At 35.7% G+C, this 23,432-nt stretch overlaps 2 protein-coding genes across 4 annotated transcripts in view; both read right to left on the bottom strand.

Moving 5' to 3' along the window:
• The window catches only part of chl1a (cell adhesion molecule L1-like a), a 90,983-nt gene that overhangs the window by 3,497 nt on the left and 64,054 nt on the right, over positions 1-23,432 (bottom strand). For all 3 annotated transcript variants that reach the window (XM_065286250.2, XM_073812966.1, XM_065286249.1), the window contains 10 exons: positions 22,635-22,736; positions 22,161-22,358; positions 21,802-21,872; positions 19,285-19,507; positions 18,001-18,116; positions 17,541-17,745; positions 17,195-17,317; positions 14,935-15,108; positions 7,718-7,843; positions 4,610-4,682 (listed from right to left, as the gene is read on the bottom strand). In XM_065286250.2, coding sequence (XP_065142322.1) covers positions 4,610-4,682; positions 7,718-7,843; positions 14,935-15,108; positions 17,195-17,317; positions 17,541-17,745; positions 18,001-18,116; positions 19,285-19,507; positions 21,802-21,872; positions 22,161-22,358; positions 22,635-22,736 — 1,411 coding nt within the window. The remainder of the gene's footprint in view (positions 1-4,609; positions 4,683-7,717; positions 7,844-14,934; positions 15,109-17,194; positions 17,318-17,540; positions 17,746-18,000; positions 18,117-19,284; positions 19,508-21,801; positions 21,873-22,160; positions 22,359-22,634; positions 22,737-23,432) is intronic.
• Positions 7,906-14,493, bottom strand: LOC141281359 (neuronal cell adhesion molecule-like). Its single transcript, XM_073813046.1, has 5 exons — positions 14,454-14,493; positions 14,285-14,371; positions 11,672-11,740; positions 11,171-11,275; positions 7,906-8,329 (listed from the first exon to the last, which is right to left on the bottom strand). The coding sequence occupies exons 1-5, from the start codon at positions 14,491-14,493 to the stop codon at positions 8,133-8,135; spliced, it is 498 nt and encodes a 165-aa protein (XP_073669147.1). The 3' UTR covers positions 7,906-8,132.

Raw genomic sequence — 23,432 nt, 5'->3', positions numbered from 1 at the left:
TTTATATCACTTTCGTATTGGCTTTATCAGAGAGACCAGAAGGTTGATCTTTGGTTTAACATCTAAAGAACCTATCTTTTCTACTGCACCTTTATTTTTTAAAGAGACACGCCACCTTTTTTGAAAATATGCCAATTTTCCAGGTCCCCTAGAGTGAAGCATTTGATTTTACCATTTTGGAATACATTCAGCCGATCTCCGGGTCTGGCGGTACCACTTTTAGCATAGCTTAGCATAGTCCATTGAATCTGATTAGACCATTAGCATCGTGCTAAAAAATAACCAAAGAGTTTTTATATTTTTTCGATTTAAAACTTGACTCTTCTGTAGTTAAAGGAATAGACTACCCTTTTGCCATTTTAAACTATGTTATTACCTCAACTTAGACGAATTAATACATATCTATGTGCACTGTACAGCGCGTCATGAATGTGTTAGCATTTAGCCTAGATCCATTCATTCCTATGGTGCAAACAGGGAAGCCATCAAACACTTCCGTGTTTTCCCTATTTAAAGACTGTTACATGAGGAGTTATACCAGTAAGTTTGGTGCCACAAAATAAAACTTTTTTTTTGCTACCATAGGAATGAATGGGTCTAGGCTAAATGCTAACACATTCACAATGCGCTGTACAGTGCACGCATTGAAAAAGATAGGTATGTATTAATTCGTCTAGGTGGAGGTAATAACATAGTTTAATGTGGCAAAAGGGTAGACTATTCCTTTAAATCATGTACTAAGACAGACGGAAAATTCAAATTCCCCAAAAATTACGCAGTGCCCGAAAGTAGTCCCCTGCTATTGAAAGATACTAAGGGGACTATTAATATCATGCGCCTCTTGCAGCCATGTTACGGAAGCAAAGTCCTTGATTATTACGCCAGAATGAGAGTTTAGTTCCTAGCCATATCGACCTAGAAAATCCCAACTTTTAATTTTCTGTCGGTCTTAGTACACAATATAACTACAGAAGAGTCAAGTTTTAAATAGGAAAAATATTGAAACTCTGGTTATTTTTTAGCGTGATGCTAATGGTCTAATCAGATTCAATGGATTGTGCTAAGCTATGCTAAAAGTGCTAGCGGCAGACCTGGAGATCAGCTGAATGGATTCCAAAACGGTAAGAATCAATTTTTAACCCTAGGGGAGCTGGAAAATGAGTATATATAGTTTTTTAAAGTGGAGTGTCCCTTTAAGAGTACATGAACTGAATTTAAAAGGACTTTGGTTACCTGTCCACACAGACACTATTCGATCCGCAATTTGAGAATCGCACCTGTTGGTAAATTACGCTGTCAAACATTGACTTTGTGTACTTTATGTAGCCATATGTCTTTGGTGTCCCAGAATGCATTGCGTTCTATTACAGTAGTACATCATATAAATGACATCAACGTTGTAACATGATAAAGCGGCTTTGCTATTCCCAAAAGCATAATAAATCAGTAGCCTTTTTGTGTGGGCCAGATAATGCACTTTTGAAAGCCTATGGGGGCGACTGTCATATAGCAAAGCTGTTGAGGGACACACTTCCCTATCTGGTGTCTTCTGTTAGCAGATGTCTGCTGGTGTAACTCTCTAAACACAACCAGAGTAGAAATCAGACTTCCAGCCTCTGCTGAAACTGCATTTCTTTCCTGAGGGAGGAATAAAACAGGAGTTTCTGCGTCTAAGCGTAATGAGATGGAAACACATTTATGCATAGATGAGCACGTATAGAAGTGAACCGCACACGTGCCTTTCTCTGGCCTCTTTTCCTTCCAGGTTTTTAATGCGCTCTAAAAAAATGAGATGGATCAGGTGGTGTTGAGATCAGCAGTGTGTTGAGAGTCTCTCAGGATGAGGAGCTCTCTAAATACACCGAAAGATTTGTTTTAAAGCCGCAGGGGCTTAAACTAGCAAACAATAGTGGCATCTGTGCCTTAAGAGTTTTATAGTAAGGAGAGAATAATACACATGTTTGTGTACACATAGGGTAGCATACTAGCTTCTGCTTTGCAAGATGTTAAATATTATCCCCGGATCAACATTCATATCAACCCATCTCTATCCTCGGATATTACGTGTAATGTTATACAATAACAAAATTATACAGTGTTGCCAATCTCTTTGGTATAAAATCCTAAATTAATTATCTTATGATTTCAATCTTTGGCATGATCTTACTCAGTCGATATTAAAGGAATATTCCTCTTTCAAAAAAAAAAAAAATCCTGATAATTTACTCAATACATTGTCATCCATGATGTTTGTGTTTTTATTTGTTTAGTCGAAATTAAGTTTTTTTAATGAAAACATGTCAGGATGCAGCATCAAAGGGCTCTAAATGATCCCAACCGAGGGTCTTATCTAAGGAAATTATCATAATTTTTGCCCAAAAAATTTAAAATATGTACTTTTAAACCACAACTTCTCCTCTTGCACTAGTCGTGTGATGCGCCAGTGTGACCTTACATATTGCATAATTACCTCAAAAAACTTACTTCCAAGAGTTTGGTTACAAAACGCAATAAATCCATTTTGACTAATTTGGGTAAAAATTTGTTACCAAGAAAGTGACAAGATGAAAACCACTATTTTCTGTTACAAATTTTCACATAGCATATCAAGGTTATAATAAAAGTAAAAATTCAAATCCATAATTTGATTTTCCAAGATTTATTATAAAAACTGTGATTTTTTTTCTGCAAAATTTAGTTAACTAGTGGTGTTCACTGATTAAAAAAAAAAACATTAATGGCATTAATCAAAACATTAAAGGATTAGTCAATTTTCTTAAAAAAAAAAAAAATCCAGATAATTTACTCACCACCATGTCATCCAAAATGTTGATGTCTTTCTTTGTTCAGTCGAGAAGAAATTATGTTTTTTGAGGAAAACATTCCAGGATTTTTCTCATTTTAATGGACTTTATGGACCCCAACACTTAACACTTAACTGAACACTTAACAGTTTTTTTCAACAGAGTTTTAAAGGACTCTAAACGATCTCAAACGAGGCATAAAGGTCTTATCTAGCGAAACGATCGATTTTAAAAATTAAAAATATGCACTTTTGAACCACAACTTCTTGTCTATATCCGGTCCAGTGACACGCCAGCGCGACCTCACGCAAAACGTCAAGAGGTCACGGATGATGTATGCGAAACTACGCCCCAGTGTTTACAAGAGTGGAGAAAGAGGACCGTTCTGACGTTGTTGTATGTCGAATGATACAAATGAATGTCTTTGTGTCAGTTTATAGTTTACAAGGGTCCGCAAATGTGCGTTTCATATATGTAACACGTGACCTGCCTACGTCACTACGCATAATGTGAGGTCGCGCCGGCTTGTCACACAGTCGGAGGAAGAAGAGAAGTTGTGGTTTAAAAGTGCATTTTTTTTTCTTGTCAAAAATGACAATCGTTTGGCTAGACAAGACCCTTATTCCTCATTTGGGATCATTTAAAGTCCTTTGAAACTCCATTGAAAAAAACTGTTACAGTAAGTGTTAAGTGTTGGGCTCTATTAAAGTCCATTAAAATGAGAAAAATCCTGGAATGTTTTCCTCAAAAAACATAATTTCTTCTGGACTGAACAAAGAAAGACATCAACATTTTGGATGACATGGTGGTGAGTAAATTATCTGGGTTTTTTTTTACTTCGAGTAATATTATGTAAAGTTTTTTATAAGATCACCTGAGGTCAGTGTGTTAGCATGACAGAAGCTTGATGCTGTCGGGAGAACAAGCAACAGCCGGCATTTTTCCTTCGCCCGAGTGCCTCTCATGTAAATTATTTGATTTTGATGGCTTACGTTTCTTCCCCACCACAGGTTTAGCAATGGCATCAAAATGGTTTGTTTGTTGATCACGAAGGACAAAGTAGATGAGGAAAATTGTATTCTGTGTGTATTGAAAGCACCGCCATTATTGTTTACAATGCGTAGAATGGTGCGCTGTAATTGGTTGAGCGGATTTATTGCATTCTGCAGAGAAGAAGGACTGGCGTTTCTCGCAGTTTGGAAAAAAGGGGAAAAGATGACAGAATAAAACGCCTGATATTGTATTTTGCGTAAAAATAAAGAATTCACCTTTTAATACTGACCTGATATAATACTAATTTTGGCGTTAACTATTTAAAAAAAATGGCATTTATTGCGTTTAGGAACCAAAATCTTAATTTCTCAACTTAATAAAGAAAGACATTAACATCTTGGATGACATAGGGGCGAGTAAATTATCAGATTTTTTTATGAAAGTGGAATATTCCTTTGAAGATATCAAGGTTATATTTTCACTAATGATTTTATGAAGAAAACAGTGAATCACAAAAATATTATTTAAGTTGGGTTTTTACAAACATACTACATGCTAAATTCAGTACTCAACACAACTAACAACACAAACAGCTACACTATAAACTTTACAGTGACTAAACAGCCATCTAGTCCTTCAGTACCTCTATCTGTAATCTTAGGTTTTTTCATTATGTGGCTCCAGGTAAGTGTCATGTATGTAAGGTTTGTATGCAGGAGAGAAAGGCATTAGGAGATGAAGTCATTGAAAATCACTCGGATAAAGAACTTGCATTAAGATCTAAAACTGAGCTATCACTGAGTCTCTCTGACCTGCAGTCGCATGGAGCATCCTCGTTCATGCCGCAAGATTCTGGATCAGCCGGAATGTTCTCCTTTTCCTTTACTGCAATGACAAAAGACAGACAGAACACTTTTAAAATAGGATTTATGATGTGTTTGAATATAGTGGAGTACTTATTTCCGCAGTATTTTTAAAGTGTAAAATGATTAAAACCTCCCTGTACATAATAATGCTATTCATAACAGATAATATTGATGTCTACCTGCATGCAGTTTCAAGCCAATGCTGAATAAACAGTGAATATATCACTAAGACACTACATTTGTGCAGTCAAAACTAGAAGGATTTTATAAAATATTTCCATTTTGTTCTGTACTGAAGACGCAAATCAAGGACACCGACCGCCTTTTAGAAAAATGCTTTGAATGGCTTTAGATGAGAAACTGATGAATGGCTCAAAGAAAAGTGTTTATTCTTTATAGCTGGGCAAGGTAGCATTGCTAACAGTCAGAGTGGTATTTCATTTCAAATGGCCATTCATTTGACATTAAAAAGGAACTTTAGTCATTTGAAAAAGTAAAAATAGTTTCTAAACTATTTCTACTGTAGGTTAAAGGGAGGCAAATTTGTGACATTGACCATGTTAACTCTGATCAAAAGGTCAGATTTTCTTTCTTCCATTGAAGCGTTCATATGCCCTTTGAAACCTTATCAGATCATGCTGGGATAACACGGATCATCAGGTTTTGCAAACCTGTGAAGTCTGCACCCGCTCGAGTGCATGCTGCTATCACAGCGTAAGGGACACGTGCAGTATAGTACTAACATCAAGAAATCCAGAAAAATCCTGTTCATTTTAATGTGTAACTGGTTATGATAAATATTTAAATTAGTATTTTAAAATATGCATAATGTAGCACTTTTACTAGTGGTATACCAGCAGGCAGGAATTGGCTAATCGGGAAGACCGTGAGAATTCCTAATTAAATCTATTTGATGCAAAACTCATCAGTTTATTGGAAAAAAGTAAGTTTGATATGGATAAGATGTTTTCTCAAGTAAAACGCAAATTTGAAAGTCTAATATATGTTTGTTCTTTTGACACAAAGTAGGCTTACCTTAGATTATTTGGGAATATACATGATCTCAGTAATGATAAAAAATTAAGGTAAGCATTTAATTTTTTCCATCTGTTTCCCCTGCATACTTGATAAATCTGTCTTGTATATTGTATATCAGGGGTTATCTCAAGACCCACCATTTTTTTTTCTCGCCATTGATGAATTATCTCGTCATTTAAGAGAAAACATTTCCCTGCCAATGATGCTTTCCTGATGAGTTTTTACAGTAATCTGTAATTCCTCTATTATCCACTAGATGGCACTCTTACCCAATTTATAAATAACTGAAGCAAAAACTAATTTGATTTATTTTAAACTCTGTGTATGTTTTGATCATCGTTCTGAATCTGATATCTAACAAAATTCATTTCTCTGAGCTTTTTGCTCAAAATTTGGTATTTTTGAAACCTATCCATATTTAAGAGGTTATAAAAACAGAACAAATTAAGATATGAACGTTTTTTACCGTTTTGTTTGTTTGTTTAAAAGCAGAGGGTCTGTTCTTTCATTTGATATATTTGTATTTTTATATATGTATATATATTTATTTAATGCTTGCGGCAACTTTTAAAAAAAAGGTGTCGGGGAATGAGTTAAAAATGGAAATATAGGCGAAAACACAAACACATTTGTTTCATTTCAGTAGTTTTTGAATAAGTTTACTTGAATAATATTAAAATACTTCATGGTAGGGCTGCACGATCAAACATTGTTTAGGGTACTGTATCTGCACTGAATTGGAAATTATATATTTGAAAAATACAATGAATTGCAAACCTGCAGAGAACAGTGCACTATTACAGACTTATACTGAGGATTTAATGATATTACTTTAATCTAGTCAATCATGAACTAAAGTGGGCCGGTCTAAGGCATGAAACTCCAGGGCTGAAAATGAGTCCCACCCCCTCCTTGTATCCCAGCAAGCAGTTTCGTGTTTAAAAGATGTTTAATAGCCGTCCAAACATAACCAGGCAAAATTTGGGCTGTCAGTGAAAATATAATAGACGTCTGACCATAGCCCAAAAATAAACAAATGAAAACAAACACCTTGTAAACACCGTTGACTTTGCTTACGTGACGGAATATCATATTATATATCATACATCTAAAGTTATTTTGGCAAAAACGACATGTAACCAAATTTAACTTTTTTTGTCTAGAAGTGTTTTACTCATACCCTGACTATATCGTCGGGTCTATAGTTAACCTAGACCAGTGGTTTTGAACCTTTTTCACTTCAAAGGCCCCTTGTTGCCCACAACAATATTTATAGCCAATTTTTCCAAATACTAAAGCTTGGAATGACAAGACAGGTGTACATTCGCTCCTAAAATGGCCAAAAATATCAAATATTTTTGCTCATTTTAATGCTTGTTTTATCTTATTTTGAATAATTTTAAGTCACCTTAAGGTCCCCTGTGGGCCCCGGCCCCCTGGTTGAGAAACACAGACTGTGAAAAGACGGTTATTGCTTGCAGGGATGAGACATTTGGATCCCACTTACTGTATATGCGTATGAGCATTATGGTGACTATTCTGTGCATTTGGATATTACATTTGGCCCTAGGCCTGTTTTACATATCCTGCGTCTCTGACACGCACAGTTTGTACTCATTTTGTCACCAATGTTATTTATACCATGCTATAGCATTTGGCTATCACTGCATTTAAAGTTATTAGATGATGATCAACTTAGAAATGATTTTCAATGACCCACTTCCGAAATCATATTTTGTCGCTGTTTTTAGAGCAAATATTTAATAGTAACAAGCGAATCGAGCCACATCTGTGTCATGCTGCAGTCACTAGACATGAGGGCAGGATGCGTGAAACTGACCTTAGGCGGTAACAACAGGTGATGACAGAACCTCACAACATGAAAGCTAAACAAAAGCACCATGCTAAGGTCAAAACTTTGTGACCACAGAGTGTCGAGAGCTCAGGCGAATGGTGCCCTTAAATACACATAGCCATGGGAGCTCGCTGTGACCTTTGAAGCTATTTGTGTCTTACCTGGGTACTTGCCGGCTTTTTTCTTGAACACGAAACAGGCGATGAGGGCGAGCAGAGTTAGCAACGCCATCACACACATAATTCCCACAAGCCACTGCTGGGATGCCGGTACATTCCTACTATAAACTGCAAGGAAAAATCACAGAAATGTACAATTCATATCAATTTAATATTAAAAATTAGTAAATAAGATGATGATGATCATTATTTCCCCAAATGCCGTTTTTGCATTATTGCATTATTTTGATGTGACAGCCAGAACTCCCAAAAAAAACTTTATGTTGAAGAGCATCATGAGTGTGGAAATGAACAAACCTTTAAAAGCGTTTTTGAAAGTCGTCCTTTTTGTTGACTTTATAATAAGGAAGTTTTGATATAAAATGTAAGGTAATGAGATGAGATTTTAGATACTATGTCAACCTCCGTTGCTATTGACCTGCTGTAACTTCTCACCTTTCCTGGTCTTGAAAACATCCTCAAAAATACTAAAGTCATCAACCCTGCGTGAAGCCAGCAGGCGAACCTTGTATACAGTTCCTGGGCTGAGCCCTTCAATGAGGTGAAAACCTTTAGATGTGTTTACAGCTTCTGAAATCTGCCAGACACCACCACCTGAAGGAATAACCGCATTTACAAGTACTTACAACACAGCAGCCAGAGCAGTAAAACCCAAGATAGTGCCAAGCGAAATGTTTAGAAAAGTTTAGAAAAGTTAACAAAGTACATTACACTGTATAGCCAAAAGTATATGGACAACAACACAGTAGGGTTTATTCAAACTGTTGTAGTCTTCTAGCAAGGCTTTCTGCCTGAATGACAAACGTTTTGCACAGCGCCATTGGCACTCCCTTCCCAAACTGTTGCCATACAGTTTGAAAAGCTCAGTTTTCCCTCATTTCATGTGGTAGCGTTAAAGGGATAGTTCATCCAAAAATGAATATTTTCTTATCCTTTACAAACCTGTTTTAATGTCTTTGTTCTGATAAACACAAAGGAAAAACCAAACCGATCCGAGGCCCCATTGACTTCCAGAGTATTCTTTTCTTCTACTCTGGAAGTCAATGGGGGGGCTCTGATCGGTTTGGTTACAAACATTTCTCAAAATGTCTTCCTTCGTGTTTATCAGAGCAAAAAAATGTATGCAGGTTTATAACAACATGAAAGTGAAAAAAAATTATGACAGTATTCAGAGAGACATTTTTGGTAGAACAATCCACTTAAAGCTGAAGGGGCTGGGCTGAACTTAATGTTAGCTTGACCAATGGCAATCTTTTAACTCATTCCCCACCATTGATTTTTTTATCTCATAAATTAAGAGAAAACATTTGCATAAAAATGTATTTGGTCCTGATGAGATTTTATGGTAATCTGTAATACCGTGATTGTCCACTAGATGGTCACCCAATTTATAAAAAAACTGAAGCAAAAAAATATTTATAAATTTTACACTCCAAGTGTGTTTTGATAATCGTTTCGGGCTGGGTTTCCTGATAACGATTGAACTAAGGACTTAAGAGCATTTGTACGAGCAACTTAACGAACATTCGTTGTTCATTTATGTGCGTTTCCCAAAGATGTACGTAAAACGATCGTTCGCAGCTGGGTTTTACCTGCTATTTACAAGTCGCTATACGTTTGTCAAGTGCTGAAATGTCACCAATAGAATTACTCGAATTTGTAGCAGAAGCTTGTTTAGGCCAATGATCTTCAACCGAATATTTTTTATAATATTTTTTCATTATTGTTCAATTATGTTTTAATAATTTGTGTATAATGAAATATTATTTTCCGTATTTAGTTAGGACTCGTCCGTCCCACTGCGAAATGCCTTCTGCATTTTATATTATAGTTTAAATTATTATTATTATTTGTTGTTTACTATCTATGTTTATTTATTATTATGGATTATTGCATTAAATATCATAAATATTTCTTTGGTTTCTTTAATCAGATGACATTTCCTTTCAAAAAATTTTTTTTACTGTAGATGAATTATTGCAGCAATTGGTAGGAACCATTTATCAATTCGCTAGGACCAACTTTTACCACAGTTGTACCAAATATGTTTTCCTTCTTTATCAATTTATGTAAGTAATTTAAATTTGATCATTTGAATTTTAAATATATTATATAAAAGCAATTTAAACAAATAAACAAAAAATAACCCAATAAATAAATATACATTTAAAACATTACATCATCGTCATTGCAGGAATGCAATTTGCTGGTTGTCCTGCAGGTGACCTTGTAACACTGTTGTCTTACGATGCACTTATGAATTAACCATTACTCCAGAGCACTCGTAGATCTACAATGTTTTTCAAGTGCTACTTACTGTAAGTTACGAAGCTTTTGGGAAACGGCCCGTAATTCTAAGATGATTCGTACGATCGTTTTTACGATCTACTTAGCCTTTTGGGAAACCCGGCCCTTATCTCTAACCAAATTCCTTCTCAAAAATTCAATTATTTCAGCTTTTTGCTAAGTTTAAAAACAGAGAATAAAAAAATTAAGATAGGATGAAACGTTTTTCTTGTTTTGTTGGTTTGTTTGAAAGCAGAGGATCTGTTCTTTCATTTGATATATTTGTATGTTTATATATTTATAGAAGATAATTTTCCTGTAAGGCATTTTGTGAAAAATGTTGGTGGCCAACTTAAAAAAAAATGCTGGCAGGGAATGAGTTAAGTTTATAAGTGAGACCAAACCTCTAATTATTCAAATAAATAAAAAATAACAATAAAGGAAATAAAGCATAAAGTAACAAAAATATATATTTTAATAAATTATAAAAAATTATGATAAATAAAGGTAAATAAAGGAAATAAATGATGTAATTAAACAAATATAAATACTTAAAAAATTACCTGTAGACCTACATTTTTTTTATAAAATGTAATTATTATTGTTTGTTTTTAGATTATTTAAACTTGATTTTTGTGTTTATTTATGTAAATATTTTAATATTTATGTGAAAATAAATATAAAAATAACTAAATGCAACAAAATATATAATATAATATAATATATAAAAAAGAGAAAAAAATATACAAAGAACATCATTTTAATATTAAAAGGTAATACAAATAATTAATTTAGGAAAATTAAAATGTGTAAAAATTATTATTTTTTAAATAATTGTATTTGTTTAATCAAACAATTTCCTATTTTATTTTCATATTATTATAATTACTGTTATTTAATCACTGCAGGTTTGGTCCTTGTTTGGAAACAATCATTATTTTGTGTAATTCTGCTTTGTGGCACAAAATTTACAGACTATCTTTAACACTTATGTACACTGACATTAAGTGACCTAATTTGATATTTAGAAGGGGGTGTGTACATACTTTTGGCCATGCAGTGTATTAAACACTACAAATACTGCACACGGTTAAGTTTAATGTGTTAAACATTATTGTGTTGAATGCTCAAATAGAAGGAATTTCTTACGGTCGTTCATTATGGCAACAAAGAGCTCTGAATCAGAGCCTCCTCTGGTACTCCAGTGGATTCTCGCAAAGGTGTCACTTACAAAATTTGAAACGTTGAGCACAACTGAGAGAGAGGAGGGGGAACAAATGATAGAAAAGATAGAGATAAAGAAGTTTAGTGACCACTGAAGAAACCCAGTACAGCCCTTTAACCATCAAAGTAACAGCAGGATATTGAAACGATACCGTGATACTTCAAGATGAAAACATTCTTAAAGTCACCATGAAACATTGCTAAAAATGTGGCAGGATATTCAATGAGACCAAAAACCTATGATAATATCCTTCTTTTTTATCCCCCACTGGTTGTGAAACTTTGCATATACTGAATATACACTGGGGATGCATTTACAAATAGAAGGGATTTCATGTTGACTTTAAATGTTTATTTTATCCAGGGATAAGAATGTTGAAATATAAAGCAATGAAGATAATTGTAAGGAGATGAATGAATGGATACCTAAGGTAGGAAAAGATTCATGAACAGAAGGAGTGTCTGTATTAGATGAGGTGAAAGAGAAAGAATACCCTGCAAAAAAAAGAGAGATTTCAGACCTCATGCATTACCCTGTAGATATATTATAACTTAAAACCTATTTAATGTATATTTAATATGTCTGAAGTCTTTGTGCCAACTACTATACAAGCTGCATTATTGCATTAATGATCTCATTGCATTATTAAATGGTTACAATTTTGATTGATCATCTATGATAGATCAAAGAAATACAACTAAACTATGTAAATAATGAAATTCACTTCAGTGTTTGGTTCAACGTTAAAAAAACCTGTCTGTTCCAAAAGGATCATGGCAAGCAAAAAAAAAAAAAAAAATGTAAATGAAATAAAAAGCAACTGACCATATAGTTGTTCAGAATTGGGACACTAAAAGGCTTAAATGGAGGAGACAGTCTTTTGTTGTCAAATCAATATTTTGATGCAAATTCATTTGGCGCCTAGCAGTTGTAAAAGTTGCAAGGTAAAAAATAAATCACCCACACTAGGCTTACTTTCAATAGACATAAATTTGATTTGTGCCTACCAAAATTTGTTTTATGGGCTGCCAAGAGAATGAAAGCATTTAGAAATACCAAAATGTTTCCTATTTATCCTATGCTTTATTAATAATAATGCAATGCTTACATTTTTTGTTATGTTAGTAGAAAAAAAATTTTGGTCACCAATCAATTTTCAAGAAAAAACAGTTACCTCCTGTATATATCCAGCCTTTGTCCAGTAACCAAAACTGCAATAAAATTCTCAACTGTCTAGCGTTGACACTCACTGAATCTTATATTTGTATTTGTTCATAGCACTACGAGTTCACAGCTGCTTGAATAAATTGTTCCTGGCAGATGCAAGAGGGGTTTAGGGGCAGGGTTATTGATTTGCAGAAAAACTTTTTAAAAGACAAAGTAAATGCTAGCAGAAGTCAAGGTGATGACAATGAACAAGAGCTGTCAGTGTGTAAGAGTATAGAGTGCCGCAGAGATTACATATTTTTGTAGGCTAACCCGGTAGTTATTGGGATACTGGTTCCCTCACAAAAAAGCAAATGTATTTTTTCCACAGACTTTGGATTATCGCAAAAATAACCTCTGTATTTAACAAAAGTTTATGACACTCACATGTTTTGAACACAACTTTTGAATTTAGTCAAAATTCGACTTTTTATAATTCTAGTAAATGCATTTACACTTTAAAATGTATTACATTTGTATTCATCTGTGAAAATGAATGACTTTTTGCGAGGGAACCAGTATCTCACTTACTTCCGGATTGGCCTACAAAAATACGTCATCCCTGCGGCACTCTATTACAGAGCACTAGGGTCTTTTTTAGCATTGCTTACACAGCTTACATACTGTATGTACTTTATGCCACACTGCTTTTAATGGCTAAATAATTAATGCCAAAGTGCTAAAACTACAGACATTTTTATTAGTATGACTAATGTTACAACAACATGGATTCTCTAAACTGTTAATAGTCATTATAATGCTTTATCTGGCATAGTTCTGATAGGGAGAGACTAGGGAGTGTTGTTAAACAGTGTGAATTATACATAAACATCATCAATTTAACTAACATGGCAACATCACTATGGTATGATCACCATGCTTTTGACATAATTTAACCTCCTTAGACCCGAGCATTAGTTCGGCTTGCATTTTAGATTTTTTGGGGTTAGGAACAGTGGCGGCTGGTGACTGCTCTTCCGAGGGGTGCAAATTCAAAATATTTGTTCGGAGTGTCAGGGGTGTTTCTTGTGTCTTGTCAAAATAAGTGCCTGCTGCACATCCGTCAAACCGTTTATGATAAAAGACACGCTCACGTTCACAAAATACACGCAAGACACTACCTTAACAGTAAACTCTGATTACGCATGAGATTATGCGAGTATCTAGCAAACGCGAGCGTTTCTTTTATCATAAACCCTTTAGACGCGTCTGCAGCAGACACTTATTTTGACAAGACACGTGATGCACATAGGATCACCCGATGTGCCAAACACATATTTTGAAATTATGAACCACAAACATGATGGGCTACATACATGTTGTGACGAACTTAGCATCGACGCCCTCGAAAAAAGAAGTCACTGGTTAGGAAGAACCAATAAATATAATAACCAAAAAAAAATTTTTTTTGAACATGAAGCAGTGTGTACAGTGTGTGTGTCCACAACAGGTTCCAGTTACACAGAATTAAGTATTATGGTGCAAACAACAGAAAATGTTACACCAGGTCTTAGGAGGTTAACACAGATGTTTACATTGCAACAGTACATCATTTATATTAGACTTTGTCGTGGATTATATCAAATATTAAAAATGTACACTACACATTAGTAAGGTACATACATTAAAACAAACTGTTACACTCCTCCCAAGTTTCCCCTAGTAAAACTACAAAACAAAGGGTTATGTAATGATGAAAGAGTAGGGGAGAGCGGGACACAACCTAACACATTTTGGTTTTGTGTCAAGCGTTCAAAAAATTAAAGGCAACAAGTAGACTGCACTACCAACTAAGCTGCATAAAGCTACAAACGCCGGTATGTCATACATACAGCTCTCTGTTGAAGTCTCAGCTGAGATTGTAGAAACTTCTGGAAATGCATGTTCAGGTACAATAACTACTTCACGAGAAACATCGGCTGATAAGAGGACAGATCAGTTTAAACAATTAACCACGGCCTACGAACAATTCATACAAATCAGCAACCTTGACATTTGTACGAATTTGTGACTGTCGGTTCAATCTAGGCAAAAGTCCCATAATCTAATGATGAGATTAGGAGCATCACAGTTTTTGATTTCAATTTTTGACATGATCTTACTCAGTAAAGATATCAAAGTTATATTTTTACATCATGGGATTTAACATTATGTAGGCGTATTTTATGTAGAAAGCAGTATATCATAATGATGATATATGAAAATGATTTTAGCTGGGTTTTCACAGTCAGGGTCACATCAATTTAAGAGGACTCTGAACCCATCCATTGGGATCGCATCAAGTTGTGCATTTAAGGCCAAGTCTAACCCTTCTCAAGTTCTTGCCAAAAGTTAATTCAAAATTTAATAAGCGCTGCTTTATCATTTTTTAATGAAATCAATTTTATTAGTTCACTGTATTTGTTTTTGCAAACCCTTATTTGAAACCAGAACAGTAGATTTACTGACAGTAGATTTACTGTGGCTCATTGGACAAACTCACGTGATTCTGGGCTGGTTACTACCTCCTCACTGACGGCTGACCCGCAGCCCACCCGTGTACAGGCGCTCAGATAAAACTTATACTGGTTGTCTTCCTCCAGATCATGAACGACCCACTGTGTCGTGTCTGGAGAGCTGATGTTCACAGAGTTGAGCTCGCCCAGGGTCTCATTAACTACAAGAACAACATAAAAATTCAACCATTTCAAATGAGGATTTGAATAATGGAGAATAAGACTTTATTTTGTTACCCCGAAAGGAATAGTTTACACAAGTAAAAAAAAAATGGATTGTCAAATTTAACAGCTATGCTTCCATCCAGTTTTGTTATCGACAAGTAAATATGTGTAAAAAAAGTTTGTGAAATTGGATGTCTCCAATCTGTTTCCATTCAAATGGCCTTTTATCGATAAAATGGTGTGCGCTATGATGTCACTTATAACAAACACAAATTCTCGCATACATTTTAGTGTATCACAAAATAATTGACCTTAAGCCATTTCCATACATGTTTTTGTGTATATCACAAATTATCTACCTTTTGCGTTTCATTTTTTTTTAAAGGAGAGAGTATTTAGATTTGCCAGCTGTCATTTAAATTTCACCCAAAAATTGTGAATGTACGAGACATCTATATACAACCTGAAAAATGTGTAAAGTTCCTAAAGTAAAGGTCTTCAAGGGTCCTCTTGGATCTGAAAAACCAATGTCCAACCAGAGTTGGTTTCTGATCTAAGCTTTTACAACTAAAGCTCAGCTGGGATCAAGTCAGGTCTGATATGTGGCCTCAGGTCTCCGGTAATTTAAAATAAACGTGCTTTCACCGAATAGAACAGATAATTAGGAGAATACCATTGAATATTTCAGAAAATACATTATTTTATGGATAAGTGATTCACATTTTAGCACTTTAAAAAGAGACCGTGGCTCAAACAGTTCAGAGCATATACTCGCACATTCATGTAAAGGGTATTTTTGGAAAAAGCACGTAAAAAGCAAGAAACAAGCAGCTATTATGATTTTGTAATTTTATAATTAATTTTTATATTGATATGGGTATATTTTTATTTTGGTTTTAGTGTTTGTTAAGTTATTTACAAAAGTGTTTCCCAACCATTTTTTGCGACATTTGAGGTATCGACATTATGTGTGTTCGAGTTCATGCGGCTCTGCATAGACCGATCAACAAGGTTTGCTGCTTGCAGTCGAGGGAGGAGTTAAAGACGGAGCTGTCAAGTTGAACACCTGTTGCTTGCCGTAGTGACGTGTGCACTGTGTTTCCTTTTTATAAACGCTAATTGAATATTTCAGGTACTTTTTATACTGTATGCTTGAAAATAACAGGAAACATAAGCATAGATTAATAAAAATTATTTAGCTTATTTTCATTTTTCTTTTTTTACATGGCACAATATAACATATTGAGGTATATTAACTATTTTTACATGGTATAAAAACATGAATGTATAATTAGTGGATCTGAAGGTGGGTTTAAAACATGAAACGCACACAATCGTTGTCATCAATGAGGTGACCAATCACGCAGAGCTTAGGGTTACCAAACTTTAGTATATTTCAAATTCAAGGACCTTTCAAGGACTTTCCAGGTCCAATACACTCAAATTCAAGGACTAAATGTGGGGACACATTTCAAGTGAGAGCAAGGTTACATCGTTTTACCTTTAAAGATACATTGTTACAGTTCCCTTTTGAGGGAACTTGCGCTGCGTCACTGCGGTGACACTTTGGGGATGCCTCCAGGGGTAAGTGTGTCTGAATGTGTATATCAAATTCAACCAATGGTGAGGCTTAAAGAAAAAGACAAGGTGACACAGAAGCCAGGAAGTATATCGCTATCTGAAATATTGCCAAAGACAGCGTTACAGGGACGCAGGAAGTATGGCAAGGGAGACGCAGCGTCTCGTTCCCTTCTCAGGGAACAACAGTTACATACATAACCCGAGACGTTTTCATGTGTCAAACACAAATATGCAAAAAAGCATTTTGGTATGAATCAACATTTGCATACAGAAGATATAAGCATTTAAAGCGAACAGTTTAGCACGAGTGCTTAAAAAGTCTAGAATTTTTATGATATTATCCTACCCTACACAGGGAATAATATGGATTTTTTTTTCAGAAAACTTCTTGCAAGCTCTTTCAATGACCTGTATCTATGCATGTATATTTTCAAAAACTTTGGATGGAAACATGGCAAGTGAGATACATGATGCAATGTTTTAAATCTGTTAATGTCATACTTGTCTGGAATTGCAGCAAGTAACCCGTGAGAAAGCCATTGGCTTCATGTGGAGGCGCCCACACCAGTGTGATGGAGTTTTTCTGAAAGTTTGTAGCCCTCAGTATGGGAGGTTTGTCAGGGACTGTGGGAAGATGTCAGACTACTTTAAATAACCTGTTCAACACCTTAAATTGTATAAGTCAACCAAATGCAACAATTAACATGAGCCAAAAAGAAATACTAATACGTCAGACTGTAAAAAAAACAAAGCTTGAACTTATCAAAAGTGACTTCACAAGAACTTAGCAAATTCTCAGTACACTGATTTGAACGCTAGATGTTTATACTGCCAAAACTCTACTTGCCTCCCTGTGGAGTTGTGAAAGAGATGGCAGCGCTGCTTGGCCCGTTCCCTTTCCTGTTGAAGACGTTGACAGTCAGGTTATATTCAGAGTAAGGCTTCACTCCTGGCACCATGGTGTGACTCCTATTTCCAAGGATGGTGAGAGACTGCTTCTCTGAGGGGATTCTTTTAGAGGTCAAAAGACTTTGAATCTGCCACAAGTTCACCTGGGAGTGAGAGACAACGTAAAAGAAAAGAACCAAAATGAGGAGAGGAGGTAGATGGGGAGATATATAATGAAAAGAGAATAAGGCATAAAAAGAATAACACAGCATACGGTGGAAAATAAAGCATAAAGAGTCACTAATAGCGTTAACTACTCTTCCTGAGTTGTATCTCAATGACTTTGCGCAACCGATTGAAGAACCAAGGGAACTTTATCTAAAGAGATGGTGGGGACACCAGAGGGGTCAGGAACTCACCGTGTATCCTACAAGATGACCTCTCAAAGTGGCCTGAGGCACCGGTGACCAGCTGACCCTCAACAGTGTGGAGTTCAAAACCTCCACAGACACCTTCTCTGGGGCGGCTGAGGGCACTAGAAAGGAAAACAGAGCAAAGGTGAAGGTTACACACTACAAATAAGTGCTCCATAAAAGGATTTTAGACACATAACTATTTTAAGGTAACTATAGGAATTGAAAGGAACACCAAGACAGACAGATCACTATAAAGATAACTAACTTTGTTCATTCAATCAAGCTCATTGGGATGCTTGATTCTGATTGGTTTGCTATTCTCAGTTGTACCACGGTGCTGTTGAATGCTTTATTCTGATTGGTTAAGAAACGCTCCATAGGTGTTGATTATTTTGTTGCACACCTAACCTATCAAACGTGTAAGGAATGATTGACGACGGGCCGTTGAATTATAAGAAAATAATGCACACCCATGGTGTTACGGCACTCCGCTTTGCGTCTCGCCGCATTGCCACCTTGGGTGTGCATTATTTTCGAATAATTCAAAGGACCAGAGTCAATTATTCCGCTTATACCACGGTTACCACAAACATTGCCTATTTTTCACAAGCATGGTACCTATTTTTAAGACAGGTGTGCGTTTATCAAAAAATAATCAACACCCATTTTAGAATAAACATAATGCTCTTAGTTGGACTTCATTTTACAATAAGTGCACTTACACAGTACACTGTCCGCAAAAATGGTCCTCTAGCTGTCACCGGGGCAGTATACCTTTGCACCTCAAGAGTATACTTATATTAAATATTCATGATATTTTCTGATAACTTTATATCTTATTATCTCAACAATGTCTTACATTCAATAGCCCATTCAATTTATCCACATAAAAATGAGCAAGCAGAACTGTCAAAATGTTTATTTGTACATACTGTACAGTGCTACAGGAATAACAGGGACATCATTATCTCTATACAGAAACAAAACAAACCCAACCTGTTGCATCATCCTCAACACAATGCCAAATGTCAACTAGAGACAAGGGCATGAAATGGGACAATTGGAAAATGGAAAAAAAAAACAGCAAATGGTAAACACGTAGGTACTTGGCAAAGAATGTGCCTGATCCACAAAGCACAACCTAAAAGCTCAGCAGAAAAAACATTGATCTGTGTAAATAGTGGATTAAGTCTCTCTCCTGACTAATCTCTTAATCTTAAAGTGTTTATTGTAGCCTGATTGTGGAAGTGCTGGATGAGTAATGAATTAGCAAGATGCTTTACTCACGGTCTTCCCCAGAATATCCGGTCACCACCCTGGGTTCTGGTGCCCAACCGTGCCTGTTGTGGGCGTGGATCTTGATCTCGTAAGGAACGAACGTTGGGGTGTTTTCCACCAAAAATGAGTGTCTCTTCACCATCTGTTCTTTCCAACTGTCCTCGACACCCATGAGCCTGTAGCTCAGTTTATATTCCAGATCAGGACCGTTGTGCTCCACAGGCAACAGCGGCTGGTGATTAAATAAACTGGGTCAATGCACTTGCAAAAAATACGGTGCATTTGAAATGAGTGGATGAGTTAAACATGAAACATTTGCTGATGGGTTGGTACATTTTGGCTAGGGGACTTTGTTTTTTTGGGTTCCTCTCTTGGCTTTCCATCAGAGGACAAGCCTGAAAATGGCAGGAAGAAGCCGAAGGAGTTTTGATTTATAAATCGAGCATAAATTTGGGCCATGAATAGAGAATCGCTCATAATACTTGACTGCCAGTGAAAAATTGTTATATTTCAATTAAGACACAACCAAAACTCACCAGAGACTTTGTGGAGCTCTTATGTTTTATTTAATTATCAACTTTGTCTCTTTTTTCATAAAATAATTTAGGAAAACTAAAAACAGGCACAAATATGATAACAGTTGACATAAAGCTTTCAGATTCAAAGCCCTCTAAGTGCGTCTGACATTTAAAGTGTTGTTTTTTATCTGGCTTTCATGTTTAGGTTAAATAATTTCACTTTAATGGCAATAAAAATGTGCCTTATATTCACAAATGTCACTTTAGTCATTTTATTGATATTTAAGAAATTTGACTGTCTTCGCTACAAAACCCCCTTTGTGCATGCAAGCTTTTTTGGCAAAAAATCTCGACTTTTAATGTTTTTTATCTTTGGTCGAGACATGGTTAACAGTTGCAAAATCACTAAAGTCAGAATGTATAAATAAAGACCACACAATAGGGGGCGCTGTTATGCACATGACCACCAGGTCATTGTTCATCCAATTCGTCTTGTATGCACTTTGAGGACTTTGTTGAAAATTGATGTGACATTTAACTCTTTCCCCGCTTGAGTTTTAAAAAAAAGTTGCTACCCAGCGCCAGCATTTTTGATAATTTTTACAGTTTAATGCCTTCCAGAAAATGTATAAACATAAAATATATCAAAGAACAGACCCTCTGCTTTCCAAATAAAATAGTTCTCTTTTTGTCAAATATGGTTAGGTTTCTTCAAAAATACAAAATTTTGAGCAAAAAGCTCAGATAATTGCGTTTTTGTGAAGGACTTCTGATATAGATTCCCATTCATAGCAATCATCCAAACAAACGCTGAGACTGAACTGTTTGGGGGGAGGGGTTGCTTTACTGGTTGCATAAGTTTGGTGGATAATAGCGGTATTGCGGATTGTCTGAAAAACTCGTCATTGGCAGGCAAGTGTTTTTTTCCTCAATTTACGATGGTGGAGAAAGAGTTAATGAAATCTGCCAACAAAGCTGTTTTTCTGAATTTTCCAAGGCCGGGATTTAGGCGATTTGAAGCTAAAGTATTTGATGAACATATAATACGTGCCGAGAGCATTCGGTTTGTATCATAATCTCATTTTTAACGGAGGTGGCGTTTAGCAACTTTTGTATCTGAGCTCTTTATAGACCGTTTCATCGGGCGCACGTGCGGTGACGCTATAAGCATCTGGTCTGAACTTTACTTACGGTTTCTGTTTGTTTAATGGTCAGTTGCTGAAACTGAACTCTTAAAAGAAATACCTTGTCGAAAATAACAAATGTTTTAGGGTCCTATGTAATCTATGTGTTGTTTATTTTGCTTATTATATAAATAAACTACTTTAAGAGGACTTTGTTGTTATTTATTCTTCGCGCGGGTTTACCGGAAGTTACTTGAGGACCACGAAAGCCGCTTGTTTATGTTGCCACTGCTGAAACCGTCTATATCACAATGCATAGAGCTGTAAAATTTATGTAATTATTAAAAATATTTGACCTGGGGATTACTTGATGAGAAATTCAGAAATTTGAATTCAAATTAAGATTATTATTAGAATAATAGTAGCACACTTTGAAACACTATTGAGATAATTGTGACCTAGTCTGTAAAAACCCAGCTAAACTCTTTTATTGAAATTTAATGCATTTTACATAAAATCCTACAAAGCGTAAAGAACATTGTGTGAAAATATAACTTTATTATTTTTAATATCAAGTAGGATCATGTCAAAAATTGAAATCAATGAGTGAAATCACACTTTGATGCTCCCAATCTCATCATTAGATTATGACAAGCAGATCTTTTAAGCAATATTCTCAATTTGATCTCCATTTGATCTCACTGCTGACTTAGAAAATCAATTGTGTTATTAAGAGTTTCTCATTTGTAAAATATATCTATCCTATGTGTCCCAGCAACCTCTCATGCCTGCTTGAATGATGGTATTTAACCAATTCTGCCTCCAACCCATGCATTTATGCATGCATTAAAATAAACCAGTGCTGTTCGAAATCATTTTATTACCTCCCAGCTGATGTCCATCTGATGTGGCAGGTGACCCTCAATCCTAATGTTTTCCGGGTTCCTGTCAGGAGCTGTTCGAATGTGAATATGAATAATTTAACATCTATCTCAGTCAATGATACCGTTTCACTCTAACACTGCCAACACGAGTCATGCATTACGCCGTTCATGCAATCATTAATAGTTTAAGACGGCGCTCACTTAAAAGCATTAAAATGTATGGAGCTTTAATAGACAACTGTATAATTTTCTTATACATGGTAAATCCTCACAAAAACATTTCAAGTAAGTGCAAGGTGAATCAAGGAGGGAGATTTCATAGAGCACATCTCAATGCAACACACTGACAGTATACCTACCACAAGAAGAAATCTTGTGTCTTTCAGAGGGCATGCTGGGATCGCTCCCTCCAATAGCGTTGACGGCGATGACTCTGAAGCGGTAGTTAATGTGGCAGTATAGCGACAAGGGGGCTGAGGTCTGACTGCTGGCGACTCGCAGAAGGTCCTTCCACTTCTCCGGCTCCCAATGGTTCTCTTCATACTGGATGATGAACTCTGTTCAAAGATATTGAATGTGCAAAATACATTCTCTTAATTCCCGATAGGGCGGTACTAATGGGAGACTCCTTAAAATAAGAAGTATAAGCTGATTCATTGAAACTGCTTCTTTTAAAATCTGATCAAAGACAAAGAAACTCAAAAAGTGCTGAAAATGGGAACTACAGTATTAAGCATGAAGAGCACTTTAATAAGAAAGTTGTCTAACCTTAGTCATATTAAAATTTGTTCTGGATTTATGTATATATGTTGAGTACACAAGGTCTGATTTACCTGTAATGGGGCTGTTGTGATCATCAGCCCGTTCCCAATTGAGCTTCACGCTTCGCTCTTTCGTGTCAGTCAACGTCAACTGGACAGGTGGATCAGGGACATCTGTGTCACATAATAATGAGATATACATAAGATAAATATCATGATTACAACATTTAAAGAGCACCAAATATCCGATTGACGATTTTAAATTTCCTTCGGTGCAACAATAATGTATGGTATGTGGAAAATAATGTGTTTTTGAACCATAAACCATGCTAACACCATTGTATTACACAAAATAACATTGTTTTAAGCAAACGAATGGTGATCTTTAAATAAACCAAAAACAAAAAATAAATAGAGAGCATTCCCTGTTGTGAAAATCAATAATAAGTCTATGTAGTGTTTTTAATATGCTTTAAGACAAACCATGTTTAAATTCATCATTCAATACCATTGCTGAGTATTTTGTCCATAAAATGAGAGTTTTCCAAAGACGGTCTTAAAATCACGGTTTAAAGTTTCCTACGTCCCAAACATGTAACCAAACACGTCATGAGCCGATCAGTAGTTCAAGCCATAGATATGTATTTAGGCCAAACACACCTGAATGCAGGTCAGTGGTCCTCCAGGACCAGAAATCCCCACCCTTGTTCTAACCTGTTAACATCAGCGCTAAAAAAAAAATAGTGCTGCTGAATGTAGCATCTATGTACATATATATCTATGGTTTGAGGTGGTGTAAAAGAGTGTAGGCAGGGATTAATTAGCATATTCAAGGTTTCCCACAACACTTTGCAGTTTGGGCGGCCCGCC

Source organism: Paramisgurnus dabryanus, chromosome 21, assembly GCF_030506205.2.
Source record: "Paramisgurnus dabryanus chromosome 21, PD_genome_1.1, whole genome shotgun sequence".
NCBI lineage: Eukaryota > Metazoa > Chordata > Actinopteri > Cypriniformes > Cobitidae > Paramisgurnus > Paramisgurnus dabryanus.
The sequence above is the reverse complement of the archived record's forward strand: the minus strand, read 5'-3'. Positions and strand labels throughout refer to the sequence as shown.